Raw genomic sequence first — 18,138 nt, 5'->3', positions numbered from 1 at the left:
CTAGAAGCTCTCCCACTGTTGCCCCCCCCCCCCACCCCAAGCACCAAGAATACAGAGCATCACTGTTCCAGGCAGAGAGTTCCATCAGAGAGCTAGTTTGGTGTAGTAGTTAAGTGTTCAGACTCTCATCTTGGAGAACCAGGTTTGATTCCCCACTCCTCCACTTGCAGCTGCTGGAATGGCCTTGGGTCAGCCATAGGTATCACAGGTGTTGTCCTCGAAGGGGCAGCTGCTGGGAGAGTCCTCTCAGCCCTACCCACCTCACAGGGTGTCTGTTGTGGGGGAAGAAGATATAGGAGATTGTAAGCTGCTCTGAGTCTTTGATTCAGAGAGAAGGGTGGGGTATGAATCTGCAGTCTTCTTCTTCAATATTAGGCCCACCCACCCCTGATGTAGCCAATCCTCCAAGAGCTTACGGGGCTCTTTTTACAGGGCCTACTGAGGGAGTGACATGATAGAGGTTGACAAGATTATGCATGGCACTGAGAAGGTAGAGAAAGAAGCCCTTTTCTCCCTTTCTCACAATTACGAGAACTCGTGGGCACTCCATGAAATTGCTGAGCAGTCGGGTGAGAACTGATAAAAGGGTGATTCACATGTGGAATTCACTGCCACAGGAGGTGGCGGCGACTACAAGCATAGCCAGCTTCAAGAGGGGATTAGATTAACATCCGGAGCTGAGGTCCATCAGTGGCTATTAGCCACAGTGTATTGTTGGAACTCTCTGTCTGGGGCAGTGATGCTCTGTATTCTTGGTGCTTGGGGGGTGGGGGGGCAAAGTGGATGGGCTGCTAGCCCCAATTGTGAACCTCCTGATGGCACTTGGGTTTTTGTTTTTGCCACTGTGTGACAGAGTGTTGGACTGGATGGGCCACTGGCCTGCTCCAACATGGCTTCTCCTATGTTCCCCGCCCCGTTTTAATATATAACAGTCCATGGACATACTATATAATTTTTGACCGTGATATCTGTTTAAGTTGAAAGGGGTCAGAGTTGGGCGAGCTTCCAAGCCCTCGCCGTTTTGTCAGGGGGATTATTGCAATTTTGGGGTGGGATCCGATTGCGATTGCTTGATGCCTGGTTAATAGCAGCGCTTGCTTCTTCAGCGTAAGCAAGAATCGATTGTGGAACCAAATCAGATGCAATTATTCTGCGGAGCAACTGGAACGGATTTGAAAGGTTGCTTACTTAAAGGGCAATCATCTCGTGGAGCGGGGAAGAATCGCCTCGCAAATGTGCCGCGTGTATATTTGGCGTTCATCAACCTGTTTTCTCAAATTACTTTGCTTCCCTCAAATCCAAGCTCAGGTCTGGAGATGGTTTAAACAAGGCATGCGAGAATTGCCGATCGCTAGAATCTGTGTTTGCATAGCAATCGCTTGCCTGTCTCTCTCGATATAGCAGTGAGGACGTAGAGCGCTTCTTCCCAAGAAGCTGGTCATACAAACCACCGGAGAGGTTGTTGTGTATTTTTTGTCGCTGATTTTTTTTTCCAAACCAGTTGTCTTCAGCCATGTTGTATGGGCAAGGAATCAATGCTAGCCAACCCTCATTCCCCCACCACCGCCAGCCGTGTGGACGTAGCTGGAAGAGGGGTCATGGGCCGCATAGAGCCAGTTTGGTGTAGTTGGTTAAGTGTGTGGAGTCTTATCGGGGAAAACCAGGTTGATTCCTCACTCCTCCACATACACTTCTGCTGATATGTCCTTGGGTCTGCCACAAGTTCTTTCAAAGACGTTCTGCTCAAGAGCAGTTCCGGGAGAGCTCTCTCAACTCCACCTACCTCACAAGGAGATAAGAGAGCTATGGTTGACCCAAGGCCATTCCAGCAGCTGCAAGTTCTCCCAGATAAGAGAGTTATGAAACCCAGTTCTCCCAGATAAGAGAGCTATGGCTAACCCAAGGCCATTCCAGCAGCTGCAAGTGGAGGAGTGGGGAATCAAACCAGATAAGAGAGCTCTGGCTGACCCAAGGCCATTTCAGCAGGAGCAAGTGGAGGAGTGGAGAATCAAACCCGGTTCTCCCAGATAAGAGTCTGCACACTTAACCACTACACCAAACCACTATACCAAATACAGAACCATGTGGCATCAAAACATTAAATAAAAATGTTTCTTTTTCAACATTTATATAAGAAATGTTCCAACATGGCTTCTCTGATGTTCTTATGTGACACAGAGTGTTGGACCGGAAGGGCCATTGGCCTGCTCCAACATGGCTTCTCTTATGTGACACAGAGTGTTGGACTGGATGGGCATTGGCCTGATCCAACATGGCTTCTCCTATGTTCTTCTGTGACACAGAGTGTTGGACTGGATGGGCCGTTGGCCTGATCCAACATGGCCTCTCTTATGTTCTTATGTGACACAGAGTGTTGGACTGGATGGGCCATTGGCCTGATCCAACATGGCCTCTCATGTTCTTACATGACACACAGTGTTGGACTGGATGGGCCGTTGGCCTGATCCAACATGGCTTCTCTTATGTTCTTATGTGACACAGAGTGTTGGACTGGATGGGCCACTGGCCTGATCCAACATGGCTTCTCTTATGTTCTTATGTGACACAAGAGTGTTGGACTGGATGGGCCATTGGCCTGATCCAACATGGCTTCTCTTATGTTCTTATGTTGGAAGCACTGGTCCAAATTAAAGTCGACCAATGCTCTGAAACTCTCCTGGCTAGTATAGCTTCTCTTATATTGTATTCCCCTGTATTGTATTGAGTTTGACCGTTGAACTGTGGGCTTATAATAATACGCAGTGGGAGACAGAGTGAGTTTTGTGTATGCTGACTCAATGGAAGGCTGGAATGGGTGTTCCTGTCAGGCTCATTGAAGCCATACATATGAAGCTGCCTTATACTGAATCAGACCCTCAGTCCTCCACGGTCAGTCTTGTCTGCTCAAACTGGCAGTGGGTCTCCAAGGTCTCAAGCTGAGGTTTTTCACACCTGTTTGCCTGGACTCTTTTCTTCGTTGGAGATGCCGGGGATTGAACCTGAGACCTTCTGCTTACCAAGCAGATTCTCTACCACTGAGCCACTGTCCCACCTGATATAGACGGAGCTTGGGGACCCTGGGACAATGGGTAGGAGGAACCAAATCTCAGCTGCCCTGCACCAATCACAGCCCCTCTGGTGGTTTGACTGACCCAATAGCGTGCTTGCGTGGGAACCCCGAGTTGTATGCATTTGGCGCAGTTGCTGAGTCCTTAAGTGCAGCCTATCTTATGCTGTACCTCAGGGATGGCCAATGGTAGCTATCCAGATGTTTTCCCCCTACAACTCTCATCCGCCCCAGCCATTGGCCATGCTAGCTGGGGCTGATGGGAGTTGTAGGCAAAAAAACATCTGGAGAGCTACCGTTGGCCACCCCTGCTGTACCTAATAAAGAGCTGATGTTCACTGCCACCTCGCCTCTTCCATGCATCAAACCCACTATATTATAGTGAGAATCCTGAGACCTTGGTAACTAGCATGATGAGACACAGGTCAAATAGATATTGCCTGGCCTGAGTTCACTGGGGGAAAAAAAACCAGGACAAACACCTCTTTTGACAAACACGAAATTGGTGTTGGCGAGAAGATACCAAGGCAGATCCGGGCGCCGAGTTGTGTCATTCTTATGCAATAGCTTTATTGGCCAAGCCTCCGTTTCCCTCTGCTTTCAGCTACATCTGGAAGGAGGCTTCTTATTTTTAGCCTCGCCGCTGGAAAACGTCTTGGCAAGCCGCACGGAAACGCGGCCAAGGAAACGACAGGATGCGAGCGTTTGGCTAGGAGCTTGGATGCGCCGCTTACAAAGCCGAGATGACAAGAAGATGATGAGCAGACTTCAGAAGCCCCCGCCTGCCTCCAGGAATCTCCGTGCTTCTGAGGGCCAGGGGCAGGCGCCCAAATCGTGGATCTGGGCAAGCCATCCTGGAGGAGCTTGAAGGAATGGACTAGTTTTTGAGAACGTTTTTGCAACCAAAACCTTGAGCTCGAGTTGGGCGGTGATGGTCTTCAACACCAGAACTTTCGAAAGGAATCTTGACAGTTAATACGTAGCAAAAAAGCAAGGAAGTAGTTGTTTCTGCATTTAAGTTTGTGTGTGCTCCTTGTCGTCAAGTGGCTTCCAACTTATGGCTACTCTATGAAGTAATGAGCTCCAGAACTACTGTCCTAAATACCCTTGCTCAGATGTTGCAAACTGAGGGCCAGGGCTTCCTAGACATGGAGTCCATCCACCTCAGACGTGGATGCTCTTTTCCTGACGTCTTCAGCTTTTCCTAGCATCGTTGTCATTTCCAATGAATCTTGTCTACTGATGGTGAGTCCAAAGCAAGAGGCCCAAGTATGATGCCCATGAGCTCAATGCCACCTATAAACACATTTCCTGTTGTTGTTCAGTTGCACAGTCGAGTCAGACTCTTTGCGACCCCATGGACCAAGTCACGCCAGATCCCTCCTGTCTTCCACCATCCTCCGAAGTCTGCTCAAATTCATGTTAGTTACATCAGTAACGCTGTCCAGACATCTCCTCTTTTGCCGTCGCCTTCTTCGTTGGCCTTCTGTCTTTCCCAGCATCAGGATCTTCTCCAGTGAGTGTTCCCTTCTCATTGGGTAGCTAAAGTATCTGAGCTTCAGCTTCAGCATCTGACCTTCCAGGGAACAGTCTGGGCTGATTTCCCTTAGGACTGACTGATTGGATCTTCTTGCAGTCCACTGCCTACCAGCTATGTATGGCTCTGCTCAGCTATGTATGGCTTTGCTCACTGTGCTGGATTCCTCGTCTGATGAAGGTTAAAACAGATAAATGGAAGTACTTCTTCACCCAAAGGGTGATTAACATGTGGAATTCACTGCCACAGGAGGTGGTGGTGGCTACAAGCATAGCCAGCTTCAAGAGGGGATTGGATAAAAATATGGAGCAGGGGTCCATCAGTGGCTATTAGGCACAGTTTGTATATATATGTGTGTGTGTATATATATATTGGCCACTGTGTGACACAGAGTGTTGGAATGGATGGGCCATTGGCTTGATCCAACATGGCTTCTCTTATGTTCTTATGTGACACAGAGTGTTGGACTGGAGGGGCCATTGGCCTGATCCATCATGGCTTCTCTTATGTGACACAGAGTGTTGGACTGGATGGGCCATTGGCCTGATCCAACATGGCTTCTCTTATGTTCTCATGTGACACAGAGTGTTGGACTGGATGGGCCATTGTCCTGATCCAACATGGCTTCTCTTATGTTCTCATGTGACACAGAGTGTTGGACTGGATGGGCCATTGGCCTGATCCAACATGGCTTCTCTTATGTTCTCATGTGACACAGAGTGTTGGACTGGATGGGCCATTGGCCTGATCAAACATGGCTTCTCTTATGTTCTTATGTGACACAGAGTGCTGGACTGGATGGGCCATTGTCCTGATCCAACATGGCTTCTCTTATGTGACACAGAGTGTTGGACTGGATGGGCCATTGGCCTGATCCAACATGGCTTCTCTTATGTTGTTATGTGACACAGAGTGCTGGACTGGATAGGCCATTGGCCTGATCCAACATGGCTTCTCTTATGTTCTCATGTGACACAGAGTGTTGGACTGGATGGGCCATTGTCCTGATCCAACATGGCTTCTCTTATGTGACACAGAGTGTTGGACTGGATGGGCCATTGGCCTGATCCAACATGGCTTCTCTTATGTTCTTATGTGACACAGAGTGCTGGACTGGAGGGGCCATTGGCCTGATCCAACATGGCTTCTCTTATGTTCTTATGTGACATAGAGTGCTGGACTGGATGGGCCATTGGCCTGATCCAACATGGCTTCTCTTATGTTCTTATGTGACACAGAGTGTTGGTCTGGATGGGCCATTGGCCTGATCCAACAAGGCTTCTCTTAATTTCTCATGTTAAGTGTGCTTAAGAGCACACGAAAGCTTACGTTCTAAATAAAAATTGCATGAAGGTAGATCAAGATGGGAAGTCACGTTAGCAGGGCCATAGGCAGGACTGTAAAAGTCGGGGAGCTTTTAAAAAAAAAGTCAGGGGGCCCCCTTTCCCATCCACTGCGGAGCATGCTGCTTCTCAGAAGTTTTCCGGGGTAGGGGCCAAAGCTCTGAACGTGGCCAAGTGGAGGCAGCCAACCTGAAAGCTTTGGAGTCAAGAAGAGACTGCTCCTTGCGTGCAAACAAGATGGGTTTCATTCCACCTCTCTCTCCCCCACCCCAGCGCTTTGCAGCCAGCAGCTTCATCCATCCCCCCTTCCCTGGCCCATTCCATGTGGCTTCCTTCATCTCCCACTCCTCTGCCTCCCTCCGCTCTGCTTGCTGCTTTTTAAAAAATATATATATAAAGTTTTATTTTTTCAAGAAATAGTAAACAAACACCTTTACGTACAAAGAGCAAGTAACAGGATATAATCTATAAAACAGTTTGCTGTTGTTCAGTCGCACAGTCGAGTCCGACTCTTTGCGACCCCGTGGATAAAGTCACGCCAGGCCCTCCTGTCTTCCACCATCCTCCGAAGTCCGCTCAAATTCATGTGAGTCACATCAGTAACGCTCTCCAGCCATCTCAACTTTTGCCGTCCCAAAGCTGCAGTACTGCAGTCCTAAGCTCTGCACATGCTGGGTTCAGGTGGCCAGCTCGAGGTTAACTCAGCCTTCCATCCTTCCGAGGTCGGTAAAATGAGTACCCAGCTTGCTGGGGGGGGGGGGGGGGAGTGTAAATGAATGGGGAATGGCAAACCACCCCGTAAAAAGACCGCCTTGAAAACGTTGTGAAAGCAACATTACCCCCAGAGTCGGAAACGACTGGTGCTTGCACAGGGGACTTTTCCTTTCTTCTTTTGCCTTTTGTCTTTCCCAGCATCAGGGTCTTCTCCAGGGAGTGCTCCTTTCTCATTGGGTGGCCAAAGTATTTGAGCTTCAGCTTCAGCATCTGACCTTCCAGGGAACAGTCTGGGTTTATTTCCCTTAGGACTGACTGATTGGATCTTCTTGCAGTCCAAGGGACTCTCAACAGTGTTCTCCAGGGAGTGCTACCTTCTCATTGGGTGGCCAAAGTATTTGAGCTTCAGCTTCAGCATCTGACCTTCCAGGGAACAGTCTGGGTTGATTTCCCTTAGGACTGACTGATTTGATCTTCTTGCAGTCCAAGGGGCTCTCAAGAGTCTTCTCCAGCACCACAGCTCGAAAGTATCTATTCTTCTGCGCTCGGCCTTCCTTGCGGTCCAACTGTAAAATACTGCAGGTTCTTATTTCAGTTAAGACTCAGTCCTTTTAGTCTGATTTAGGTAAGTTTGCTTAACAATTCTCCTGGTTGCAGAAGAATTCCAAATCAAATCCCAGTCTTCTCCCTGCAGTTCTCTGCCCCAACCTGTTGTCCGGTGGGATTGATGTTTTGTCGCTTTGCGAGTATTGATTTCCAGTGCTGTTTTGTACAACTTAGATAGCAAGCCAGCCGTTCTCCCATTGAAGTTTTTAAAATACAAATTCAATGTCAGTGAAAGGTCTTGTTAAAGATTTACGCAATAAGGGGGAAATGTTGACATTTGTAGGTATAGGAACCAAGGAATTCTTCATTCTGGTTTTTTTTCCAGTTGAGTTTTAGAGGAGTTGACTTTTTGCCGCTTCAGCGCACTGTGTCCTGCTCCGCATTCCCAGCTCTGGTTGCCGCTGATGACGCTTTGCTGGATCAGCCATGGCAAAAAAAGGGGGGAGGACGAGGCTGTGCCCTGGAGGGCCCCCTGGGAGTCGGGGCTCCTACCTGGAATTTGGGGGCAGTGTCCCCACAGCCCCCCCCCCTGTAGCTTTGGGCCCGCATGTTAGTCTGTCTGTAACAGTACAAAAGGCTCCGAATCGTGGGTTTTATACTGTCATCTCCTGCGACTCCTTGAGCGCTTTCATCAGCGCTGCCTTCGCACCATCCTCAACATCCACTGGAGTGACTTTGTGACCAACACTGAAGTTCTCAAGCGGGTGGAGGTTACCAGCATCGAGGCACTGCTGTTGAAGACGCAGCTGCGCTGGGCAGGGCATATTTCTAGGATGGAAAACCACCGCCTTCCCAAGATTGCCCTGTATGGCGAACTCTCCACCGGCCATCGAAATAGAGGGGCACCAAAGAAGGGGTACAAGGACTCCTTGAAGAAATCCCTTGGCACCTGTCGCATCAACCATCACCAGTGGTCTGACCTAGCCTCAGATCGCAAAGCATGGAGGCACACCATCCACCAGGCTGTCTCTTCTTTTGAGAACGCACGCATAGCTGGTCTTGAGGACAAAAGGAGATTGAGGAAGAATCGCACTGCTACAGCACCAACCCAAATCAGACTTTTCCCTGCAGCCACTGTGGCCGGACCTGCCTGTCCCGCATTGGTCTTGTCAGCCACCAGCGAGCCTGCAGCAGACGTGGACTACTACACCCTTCTTAAATCTTCGTTCGCGAAGTCAAGCCAAGAGAGAGAGAACAGTACAAAAGAGCAAAGCAAGTCAAGTTACACCTTTAATTTTGCCAAAAGATTGTATTCCATTTCATTTAAGTCAGCCTTTTTTACCGGGGCTACATCATCTTGTTCATCCATTTCCCCACTTGTAGCAGTTCCGGCCTCCATTTTGAAGCTGCTTGTATCCGCTCCCTGTTTTTTAACTAACGGAGGTTTTATAAAGAAGGAGCTTACCGCCTGCGATTTTTTTCCCCTTGGTTTTCCAGTTCGGTTCAGGCTGGTTTTCCTTTGCTTTTTTTCCCCATCCGGGAGTTCGTAAACAGCTTTTTTTCGCAGCGTTTTTGACCGGTTTGGGGCAGAGCGGTTGCTTTAGGCGTCCATTTCTCTCGCTGTGACGCCACGCCCCCTTTAAGACCAACAACATATTATTCAGAATGTAAGCTTTCGTGTGCTCTTCGCACGCTTCATCAAACGATAGCATGGAATGGCAAGCAGTCCTAAAGATAAAGAAAGCGGGCAGTGAGTTAGTGTGCAGAGTCATGGAGACGTTTTTAGGACTGCTCGCCGTTCCATGCTATTGTCTGATGAAGTGTGCTTCTAGCACACGAAAGCTTACGTTCCGAATAAAACTTCGTTGGTCTTAAAGGTGCAACTTGACTCCTGCTTTGTTCTACTGCTTCAGACCAACATGCCTGCCCACCTGGATCTAAGTACAAAAGAGCAAGAGTCCAGGACTTTGTGGCTGGCTCTGCCCCCTGTGGCCGACATTTCGCAACTGTGCCCGCCACCCTTTGTGCCCACCGCCCTTCGGACTGAAAGGATTTTCAGCATATAAGCGTTCGAGAGTCAATCTGACGAGGGGAGCTTTAGCCCTCTGAAGCGCATACCCCGAAAACCTTGCTGGTCTCTACTGGACTCCTATCTAGCTGTGCCTCAGTGTATTGCGAGTGTGGCTCTCTGGAGCAGAGGTCCACCAGTGGCTGCTAGCCACAGCATATTGTTGGAACTCTCTGTCTGGGGCAGTGATGCTCTGTATTCTTGGTGCTTGGGGGGGGGCACAATGGGAGGGCTTCTAGTGTCCTGGCCCCACTGTTGGACCTCCTGATGGCACTTGGGTTTTTTGGCCGCTGTGTGACACAGAGTGTTGGACTGGATGGGCCATTGGCCTGATCAAACATGGCTTCTCTTACGTTCTTGTGTCTGGGGCAGTGATGCTCTGTATTCTTAGTGCTTGGGAGGGGCAACAGTGGGAGAGCTTCTAGTGTCCTGGCCCCACTATTGGACCTCCTGATGGCACTTGGGGTTTTTGGCCGCTGCGTGACACAGAGTGTTGGACTGGAGGGGCCATTGGCCTGATCCAACATGGCTTCTCTTATGTTCTTATGAAGTTGTCTTGTCAACAGTGCTGCTTTAATATCTTGCTTGTTTTTCACTCGTGGCTTGGAGGGTGTGGAATGACGATTGTTTTCGTGCTTAGTGGGCAGTCGTGGGTTAAAGGTTAAAACCTCTCTGCTTGCTTTTTGGTCATGAGGCAAGAGATTATATCTTAAGTATCCCGTTGTGGCTGTGTGGCTTTGGATTATGGTCCCTTAATATCTAATGATATCAGACCTCATTAGCTGCAAACTGAAATATTATCGGATTTTTGTTGGGGGGGGGGGGAAGGTGCGTTGGCTTTTTTTTTTTTTTTTTTGAGCCAGCAGTAGAACTTTTAATCTGGAAGCTAATAGCTTTCAGGAAGTCTCGGCTTCAAATCCTTCACCGAGTTCGGTATTTATAGGTAAGCGGGGAATAATGTAGCTATGATTGGCAGCCCAAAGTAAGGAAGGCTGACTTTGGACGTGCCATTGCAGACCTGCAGAGGCCTTTAAAATCTTATTAAAGGGGAAAGTGTTTCAGGTGGTCGCATTATGCTGTAAGAATGGCATGTAGGTAATTCGCAGGTAGTCTACAGCTGAGGTCCCAACCCCCGAGGCCGTGGACCGGTACCGGTCTGTGGTGTGTTAGCAACCGGGCCATGATTTGTATAATTATTTCATTATATATTACAATGTAGTAGTAGTAGTAATAATAATAATTTGGATTTATATCTTGCCCTCCACTCCAAATTTCAGAGTCTCAGTGCGGCTCACAATCTCCTTTACCTTCCACCCCTGCAACAGACACTCTGTGAGGTGGGTGGGGCTGAGAGAGCTCTCCCCAGAAGCTGCCCTTTCAAGGCAGAGCTGTGGCTGACCCAAGGCCATTTCAGCAGCTGCAAGTGGAGGAGAGGGGGAATCAAACCCGGTTCTCCCAGATAAGAGAGCTCTGGCTGACCCAAGGCCATTCCAGCAGCTGCAAGTGGAGGAGTGGGGAATCAAACCCGGTTCTCCCAGAGAAGAGAGCTCTGGCTGACCCAAGGCCATTCCAGCAGCTGCAAGTGGAGGAGTGGGGAATCAAACCCGGTTCTCCCAGAGAAGAGAGCTCTGGCTGACCCAAGGCCATTCCAGCAGCTGCAAGTGGAGGAGTGGGGAATCAAACCCTGTTCTCCCAGATAAGAGAGCTCTGGCTGACCCAAGGCCATTCCAGCAGCTGCAAGCGGAGGAGTGGGGAATCAAACCCTGTTCTCCCAGATAAGAGAGCTCTGGCTGACCCAAGGCCATTCCAGCAGCTGCAAGCGGAGGAGTGGGGAATCAAACCCGGTTCTCCCAGACAAGAGAGCTCTGGCTGACCCAAGGCCCTTCCAGCAGCTGCAAGTGGAGGAGTGGGGAATCAAACCCGGTTCTCCCAGATAAGAGATCTGTGGCTGAACCCGGAAGTCTTCGGTTCAGGTTTCAGCTCAGCAGAGAGCTCTTCCTCACTGCAGCTGAACCGCAAGGCCCTGACAGTTCCCCAAATGTAAAATGGGAGCGATACTGACTCGCCTCCCAAGTTGCGGAGGATAAATGAAATGAGGTTTCCAAAGGGCTTTCCACAGTTCCAGCATCGTCGTAAGTGATGAATAACAGCCTGCACCGATGGATCAAGCAAATGAGCTGTGCTGCACGGAAAACCCAAAAGCGACCCAGCGGGACTGCCAGCTCAACCGACCCAGGGAGGGTCAAAAAAATGCCTTTTCGCCCTCAAATATGGCACTGGTGCCTGTAATTCTAATACCTCCTGAAATTGCTACATTCTTGGGTTTTTTTTAAAATCCCATTCCCGCAACACCAAAATGGGTTAAGGAAGTAGAGAGAGATGTATATCCTACATATTTTACATGCCCATTATAAATCATCCTCTGCTAACTTCCACCGGTTTCCATGCTTTAACGGTGAGGTTTGGACACCTCTGAATAGCGCAAGGAGCAATATTTTAATTTTTGCCGCAAGATTTGACACCCCAGATTTGGAGCCAGTATTTTGTCTTTCACCTCTAGAGGAGGTCTGTCCGGTAGATTGAGTCTCTGTATCACATCAAATGCCTTGGTCTTGGAGGAGATGTGGAACTCTTCCCCAGTATTCTGACACCCATCTCTCCATACAACAGCAACTGCAGGCTGAATAGCTCACTTGCGCTTGCAAGAACAAGATGGGCTGTGGCTCAGTGGTAGAGCCTTTGCTTGACATTCAGAAGGTCCCAGGTTCAATCCCCAGCGTCTCAAGTTAAAAGATATCGTGATCAGTGATGTGAAAGTCCGCTTGCGGAGAGGGCGGGATATAAATGTAAAGTAATAAATAAATAAATAAAATAACTCTGCCTGAGACCCTTCCACTCTGAGGAGACAAGATTGACTTTGATGGAGCAGAGGTTTCAGCATGAGGCAGTTTCATGTGTTCAGAGAAGAAGACCGTAGATTTATACCCCACCCTTCTCTCTGAATCAGAGTCTCAGAGCGGCTTACAATCTCCTTTATCTTCTTCCCCCACAACAGACACCTTGTGAGGTGGGTGGGGCTGAGAGGGCTCTCACAGAAGCTGCCCTTTGAAGAACAACTCCTACAAGAGCTAATGGCTGACCCAAGGCCATTCCAGCAGCTGCAAGTGGAGGAGTGGGGGATCAAACCCGGTTCTCCCAGATAAGAGAGCTCTGGCTGACCCAAGGCCATTCCAGCAGCTGCAAGTGGAGGAGTGGGGAATCAAACCCGGTTCTCCCAGATAAGAGTCCGCGCACTTAACCACTACACCAAACAGAGGAAGAAGAAGAATTGCAGATTTATACAACCTCTGCCAGAGCTATGGCTAACCCAAGGCTATTCCAGCAGCTGCAAGTGGAGGAGCAGGCAATCCAACTCGGTTCTCCCAGATAAGAGAGCTATGGCTGACCCAAGGCCATTCCAGTGGCTGCAAGTGGAGGAGTCGGGAATGAAACCCGGTTCTCCCAGATAAGAGAGCTCTGGCTGACCCAAGGCCATTCCAGCAGGTGCAAGTGGAGGAGTGGGGAATCAAACCCGGTTCTCCCAGATAAGAGAGCTCTGGCTGACCCAAGGCCATTCCAGCAGCTGCAAGTGGAGGAGTGGGGAACCAAACCCGGTTCTTCCAGATAAGAGAGCTATGGCTGACCCACGGCCATTCCAGCAGGTGCAAGTGGAGGAGGGGGGAATCAAACCCGGTTCTCCCAGATAAGAGAGCTCTGGCTGACCCAAGGCCATTCCAGCAGCTGCAAGTGGAGGAGTGAGGAATCAAACCCGGTTCTCCCAGATAAGAGAGCTCTGGCTGACCCAAGGCCATTCCAGCAGCTGCAAGTGGAGGAGTGGGGAATCAAACCCGGTTCTCCCCGATAAGAGTCCGCGCACTTAACCACTACACCAAACTGTCTCTCAAGCCAACCAGAAGTCTAAAAAACAGACTTGAAGTAAAATGTAAGTGTTAACGCGACACATTAAAAGATGCACAATTCCACACAGTGGAATCCGATCCGCAGCAAACTCTACCCAGTAGTGCAGACCGCTGTCCCCAATAATTTATCCAAGCAAGTTTGTGAATCCTTTTTGCGCGGTGGCGCTTATATAGTTAATCTTGACCAATTCAGTTGTTATGTTCTCATGATTACTTTTCAGGCTTCTCCGTCTCCATACTCCGTAATGAATCCTATTCGCTGTATCGTTATTGTACATACTAACATTTCCTTCAATAAAGATTTGTAAAATGTAAAGAAGCAGCAGCTTGTCGCGTCAACAAGCCTTGGGGTCTGCGACTCGGTTAAAAGAACCTCCGTCTTCTTTTCTTTCCTCTCTCTAAAGCCCTACGGATCAGTCGGAGTCAGGCACGGCAGCTACCAAATGGGTGATGTTAGGCCTTTAATTACGGCCATGAATCATTTGTATATCAGAGCTCCTTTTGTCACAAGATCGCTTACATGCCTTTGGTTACTGGGTTTTTTTTGGGGGGGAGGGGGGCTAACTTCTCTTTAAGGGCCTCCTTTTAAAGTATTTGCTTCTGGGAAATCCTTCCTGAAGCATAATTAAATCCTTGCTTTTTATTTTTTTTTGGGGGGGGGGGAAACGTGAAGGAATTTTCTCTTCTAAATATGTCATGTCTGATTCAGTAAAAGTATTCTGAAGCGTCCTCGAGTTAGCTATCCCGGTTGAAACAGGTCGGCTTTCCTTTTCATTCATTCCGCCTTTCCTTCCCTGAATTGGATGTAGTCCTTCTTGTTTGTTTGTTTGTTTAAATTTATAGCCCGCCCTTTCCCAAATAGGCTCTGAGCAGGTAACAACAGTCAATAATACAAGGTTAAAATCGGATACATATAATAAAAACAATATACAATCTAAAAGCAATATTAGATGGTGAGGGGTCTGGAGACCAAGTCCTATGAGGAAAGGCTGAAGGAGCTGGGGATGTTTAGCCTGGAGAGGAGGCAGCTGAGAGGTGATAGGATCACCATCTTCAAGTCCTTGAAGGGCTGTCATATAGAGGATGAGGGGTCTGGAGACCGAGTCCTATGAGGAAAGGTTGAAGGAGCTGGGCATGTTTAGCCTGGAGAGGAGGCGGCTGAGAGGTGATAGGATCACCATCTTCAAGTACTTGAAGGGCTGTCCTCTAGAAGATGAGGGGTCTGGAGACCGAGTCCTATGAGGAAAGGTTGAAGAAGCTGGGGATGTTTCGCCTGGAGAGGAGGCGGCTGAGAGGTTATATGATCACCATATTGAAGTACTTGAAGGGCTGTCCTCTAGATGATGAGGGGTCTGGAGACCGAGTCCTATGAGGAAAGGTTGAAGGAGATGGGGATGTTTAGCCTGGAGAGGAGGCGGCTGAGAGGTGATAGGATCACCATCTTCAAGTCCTTGAAGGGCTGTCATGTAGAGGATGAGGGGTCTGGAGACCGAGTCCTATGAGGAAAGGTTGAAGAAGCTGGGGATGTTTCGCCTGGAGAGGAGGCGGCTGAGAGGTTATATGATCACCATATTGAAGTACTTGAAGGGCTGTCCTCTAGATGATGAGGGGTCTGGAGACCGAGTCCTATGAGGAAAGGCTGAAGGAGCTGGGGATGTTTAGCCTGGAGAGGAGGCGGCTGAGAGGTGATAGGATCACCATCTTCAAGTCCTTGAAGGGCTGTCCTCTAGAGGATGAGGGGTCTGGAGACCGAGTCCTATGAGGAAAGGTTGAAGGAGCTGGGGATGTTTAGCCTGGAGAGGAGGCGGCTGAGAGGTGATAGGATCACCATCTTCAAGTCCTTGAAGGGCTGTCATGTAGAGGATGAGGGGTCTGGAGACCGAGTCCTATGAGGAAAGGTTGAAGGAGCTGGGGATGTTTAGCCTGGAGAGGAGGCGGCTGAGAGGTGATAGGATCACCATCTTCAAGTCCTTGAAGGGCTGTCCTCTAGAGGATGAGGGGTCTGGAGACCGAGTCCTATGAGGAAAGGTTGAAGGAGCTGGGGATGTTTCGCCTGGAGAGGAGGCGGCTGAGAGGTTATATGATCACCATATTCAAGTACTTGATGGCTGTCCTCTAGATGATGAGGGGTCTGGAGACCGAGTCCTATGAGGAAAGGTTGAAGGAGATGGGGATGTTTAGCCTGGAGAGGAGGCGGCTGAGAGGTGATAGGATCACCATCTTCAAGGACTTGAAGGGCTGTCCTATAGAGGAGGGTGTGGAATTGTTTTCTGTGCCCCAGAAGGTAGGACCAGAACCAACGGGTTGAAATTAAATCAAAAGAGTTTCTGGCTCAACATGAGGAAGAACTTCCTGACCGTTCCTCAGTGGGAACAGGCTTCCTCGGGAGGTGGTGGGCTCTCCTTCCTTGGAGGTTTTTAAACAGAAGCTAGATGGCCATCTGACAGCAATGAAGATCCTGTGAATTTAGGGGGAGGTGTTTGTGAGTTTTCCTGCATTGTGCATGGGGTTGGACTAGATGACCCTCAAGGTCCCTTCCAACTCTGTGATTCTAATATAACAGTCTAAAGAGCCAGTTTGGTGTAGTGGTTAAGTGCGCGGACTCTTATCTGGGAGAACCAGGTTTGATTCCCCACTCCTCTGCTTGCAGCTGCTGGAATGGCCTTGGGTCAGCCATAGCTCTCGTAGGAGTTGTCCTCGAAAGGGCAGCTGCTGTTAAAAGCTCTCTCAGCCCCACCTACCTCACAGGGTGTCTTGTGGAAGGGGGAGGGGGAAGGTAGAGGACATTGTGAATCTGAGACTCTGAGGGTCCGAGTGTAGGGCGGGATATAAATCCAATATCATCATCATCTTCTAAACACAGACTGCAGTTCTGTAGTTGGTGGTATCAGTTGCCTCCACTCCTTCCATATATCCCCCAGCTGGTATAGGATAAATGGGTCAGCAGAGTTATTTCAGCGGGGTCCCTGCAGCAGGGAGGCTCCAGGGAGGTTAATTTTGAGTAACCGGACCGTGAAGATTTTGAAGCAATGTGGTTTGGCTTGCTGCATCCGTGTTTTCTTCGTCCGCAGAGGGCCTGGGATTTGTGGAGTTGCAGAATGGTCTCCGAGACGTGCAGACTTAAACTGTTTTACGATGCAGAGGGGTTTGATCCATATCGGATGGATATATTATGCCGAGCGAGGAAGACGCCAAACGATGATAGCTTTATTCTGCGGTTCAGCGCATTTGGATCTGGGAAGGGGAAGATTTTTGTATTCCCACGTCAGCTACGTTAGCGAGAATACGCAAACAACAGAGGGGGACGTTTAATGAGTAACATGCACGAGGGTGGGGGGCGAGGGGTGATCCTTAGCACAGTCCTGATCAGACCTCGAATTCAGGAGGAGCTCACAGGAGCACAGCTCCTGAACCTTTCTGAGGGGTCCCCCTCCTCCTTCCCACCAACATTGTCCATTGAATAGGAGGTGCAGCTGCATAACAATCCCTGGATTAGGAGAGCGGGCAGCCAGCCAGCCACCAGGAGCTTTGCCACACCCCCAACCGCTCTCGTTAACCCCTGGAGAAGCCTGCGCCACCCTTTCTCCACTTCTTGTGTGATTTGGGGCAGCGGGTGGCTTGCAGGCCTTTTCACTGTGGGGGGTGGTGGCCAGGAGAGCCCCAGGAGAGTGAGGCCTGCTTGGGCTGGCTGGATATCTAGTTAGCCCAAGCAGGCCTCGCTCACCCGGGCTCTCCTTTCTTGCATTGGGTTGCTTTTGGCTGGTGGGGGAGGGGGCGGCATATGCTTATGAATAAAGCTAATGAGCTCCATCACCTGTCCCCTGCTCCTGATAACTGCATGGCACTCACAGCTGTTGTCAGGGCTTTTTGTTTTTAAGCAGCAATGCACAGGAGCACAGTTCCGGCTGGCTTGGCAACAGGGGTGTGTGGCCTAATATGCAAATAAGCTCCTACTGGGCTCCTACAGAAAAGCCCAGTGTGAAACAATGGTGACATCAGGGGTGTGGCCTAATATGCAGATAAGCTCCTGCAGAAAAGCCCAGTTGTGAAACAATGGTGGGTGTGGCCTAATATGCAAATAAGCTCCTGCTGGACTTTTTTCTGCAGAAAAGCCCAGCATGGAACAATGGTGGTGTCAGGGGGTGTGGCCTAATATGCAAATGAGCTCCTGCAGAAAAGCCCAGTGTGAAACAATGGTGCCGTCAGGGGTGTGTGGCCTACTATGCAAATGAGCGCCTGCTGGGCCTCTCCTGAAGAAAAGCCCAGTGTGAAACAATGGTGACATCAGGGGGTGTGGCCTAATATTCAAATGAGCTCCTGCAGAAAAGCCCAGTGTGAAACAATGGTGACATCAGGGATGTGGCTTAATATGCAAATGAGCTCCTGCTGGGCTTTTTCGACCAAAGAAAAGTCCCGGATGTCATTAATTACAGAACAACTTGAGGAGTAAATGAAACCAAAAAAGGACTATTTATCTCATGGCCCCCCAGTGTGGTGCCCAGGGGCACTTTTCCTGGTGCCGTCCAAGTGTTTTTAGAAAGTGGGGGGAGGGGCTCCCCCAGCAAGGTTTACCGTTATTTGCATCGTTCTGTTTTGGCTGTTTTAATGGGGGAGCCATCCGGAGAGGCAGCATACCAGTATTTTTGGAATGCACCACGGTTTGACGTTGCAGGATTATTTGGGAAATGTGTTTTAACGTCGTGCTGTGTCCTTTTTGTTTGTTTGCAGGCTGCACCGGGCCCAGTGTGCAATTAAACAGACTCAGGTCACCGTTCAGAAAATAGGAAGAGAGATCGAAGAGAAGCTGCGGCTGACCTCGACCAGCAACGAACTGGTAGGCGTCGTAATCTTTTCCGTTCCGCTCGCTAGGGGTTGTTCTCTAAAGCAAAGATCGTTTCTGGGAG

The 18,138-nt window shown here is 49.5% G+C and overlaps 1 protein-coding gene across 1 annotated transcript in view; it reads left to right on the top strand.

Annotated features, from left to right (window-relative positions):
• UVRAG (UV radiation resistance associated) overlaps window positions 1–18,138 on the top strand; it is a 161,991-nt gene that overhangs the window by 58,820 nt on the left and 85,033 nt on the right. The window contains exon 7 of the mRNA XM_060235346.1: window positions 17,963–18,068. Coding sequence (XP_060091329.1) covers window positions 17,963–18,068 — 106 coding nt within the window. The remainder of the gene's footprint in view (window positions 1–17,962; window positions 18,069–18,138) is intronic.

This window comes from Heteronotia binoei, chromosome 3 (genome assembly GCF_032191835.1).
Source record: "Heteronotia binoei isolate CCM8104 ecotype False Entrance Well chromosome 3, APGP_CSIRO_Hbin_v1, whole genome shotgun sequence".
Lineage (NCBI taxonomy): Eukaryota > Metazoa > Chordata > Lepidosauria > Squamata > Gekkonidae > Heteronotia > Heteronotia binoei.
This window is presented reverse-complemented; position numbering and strand designations above follow the sequence as displayed.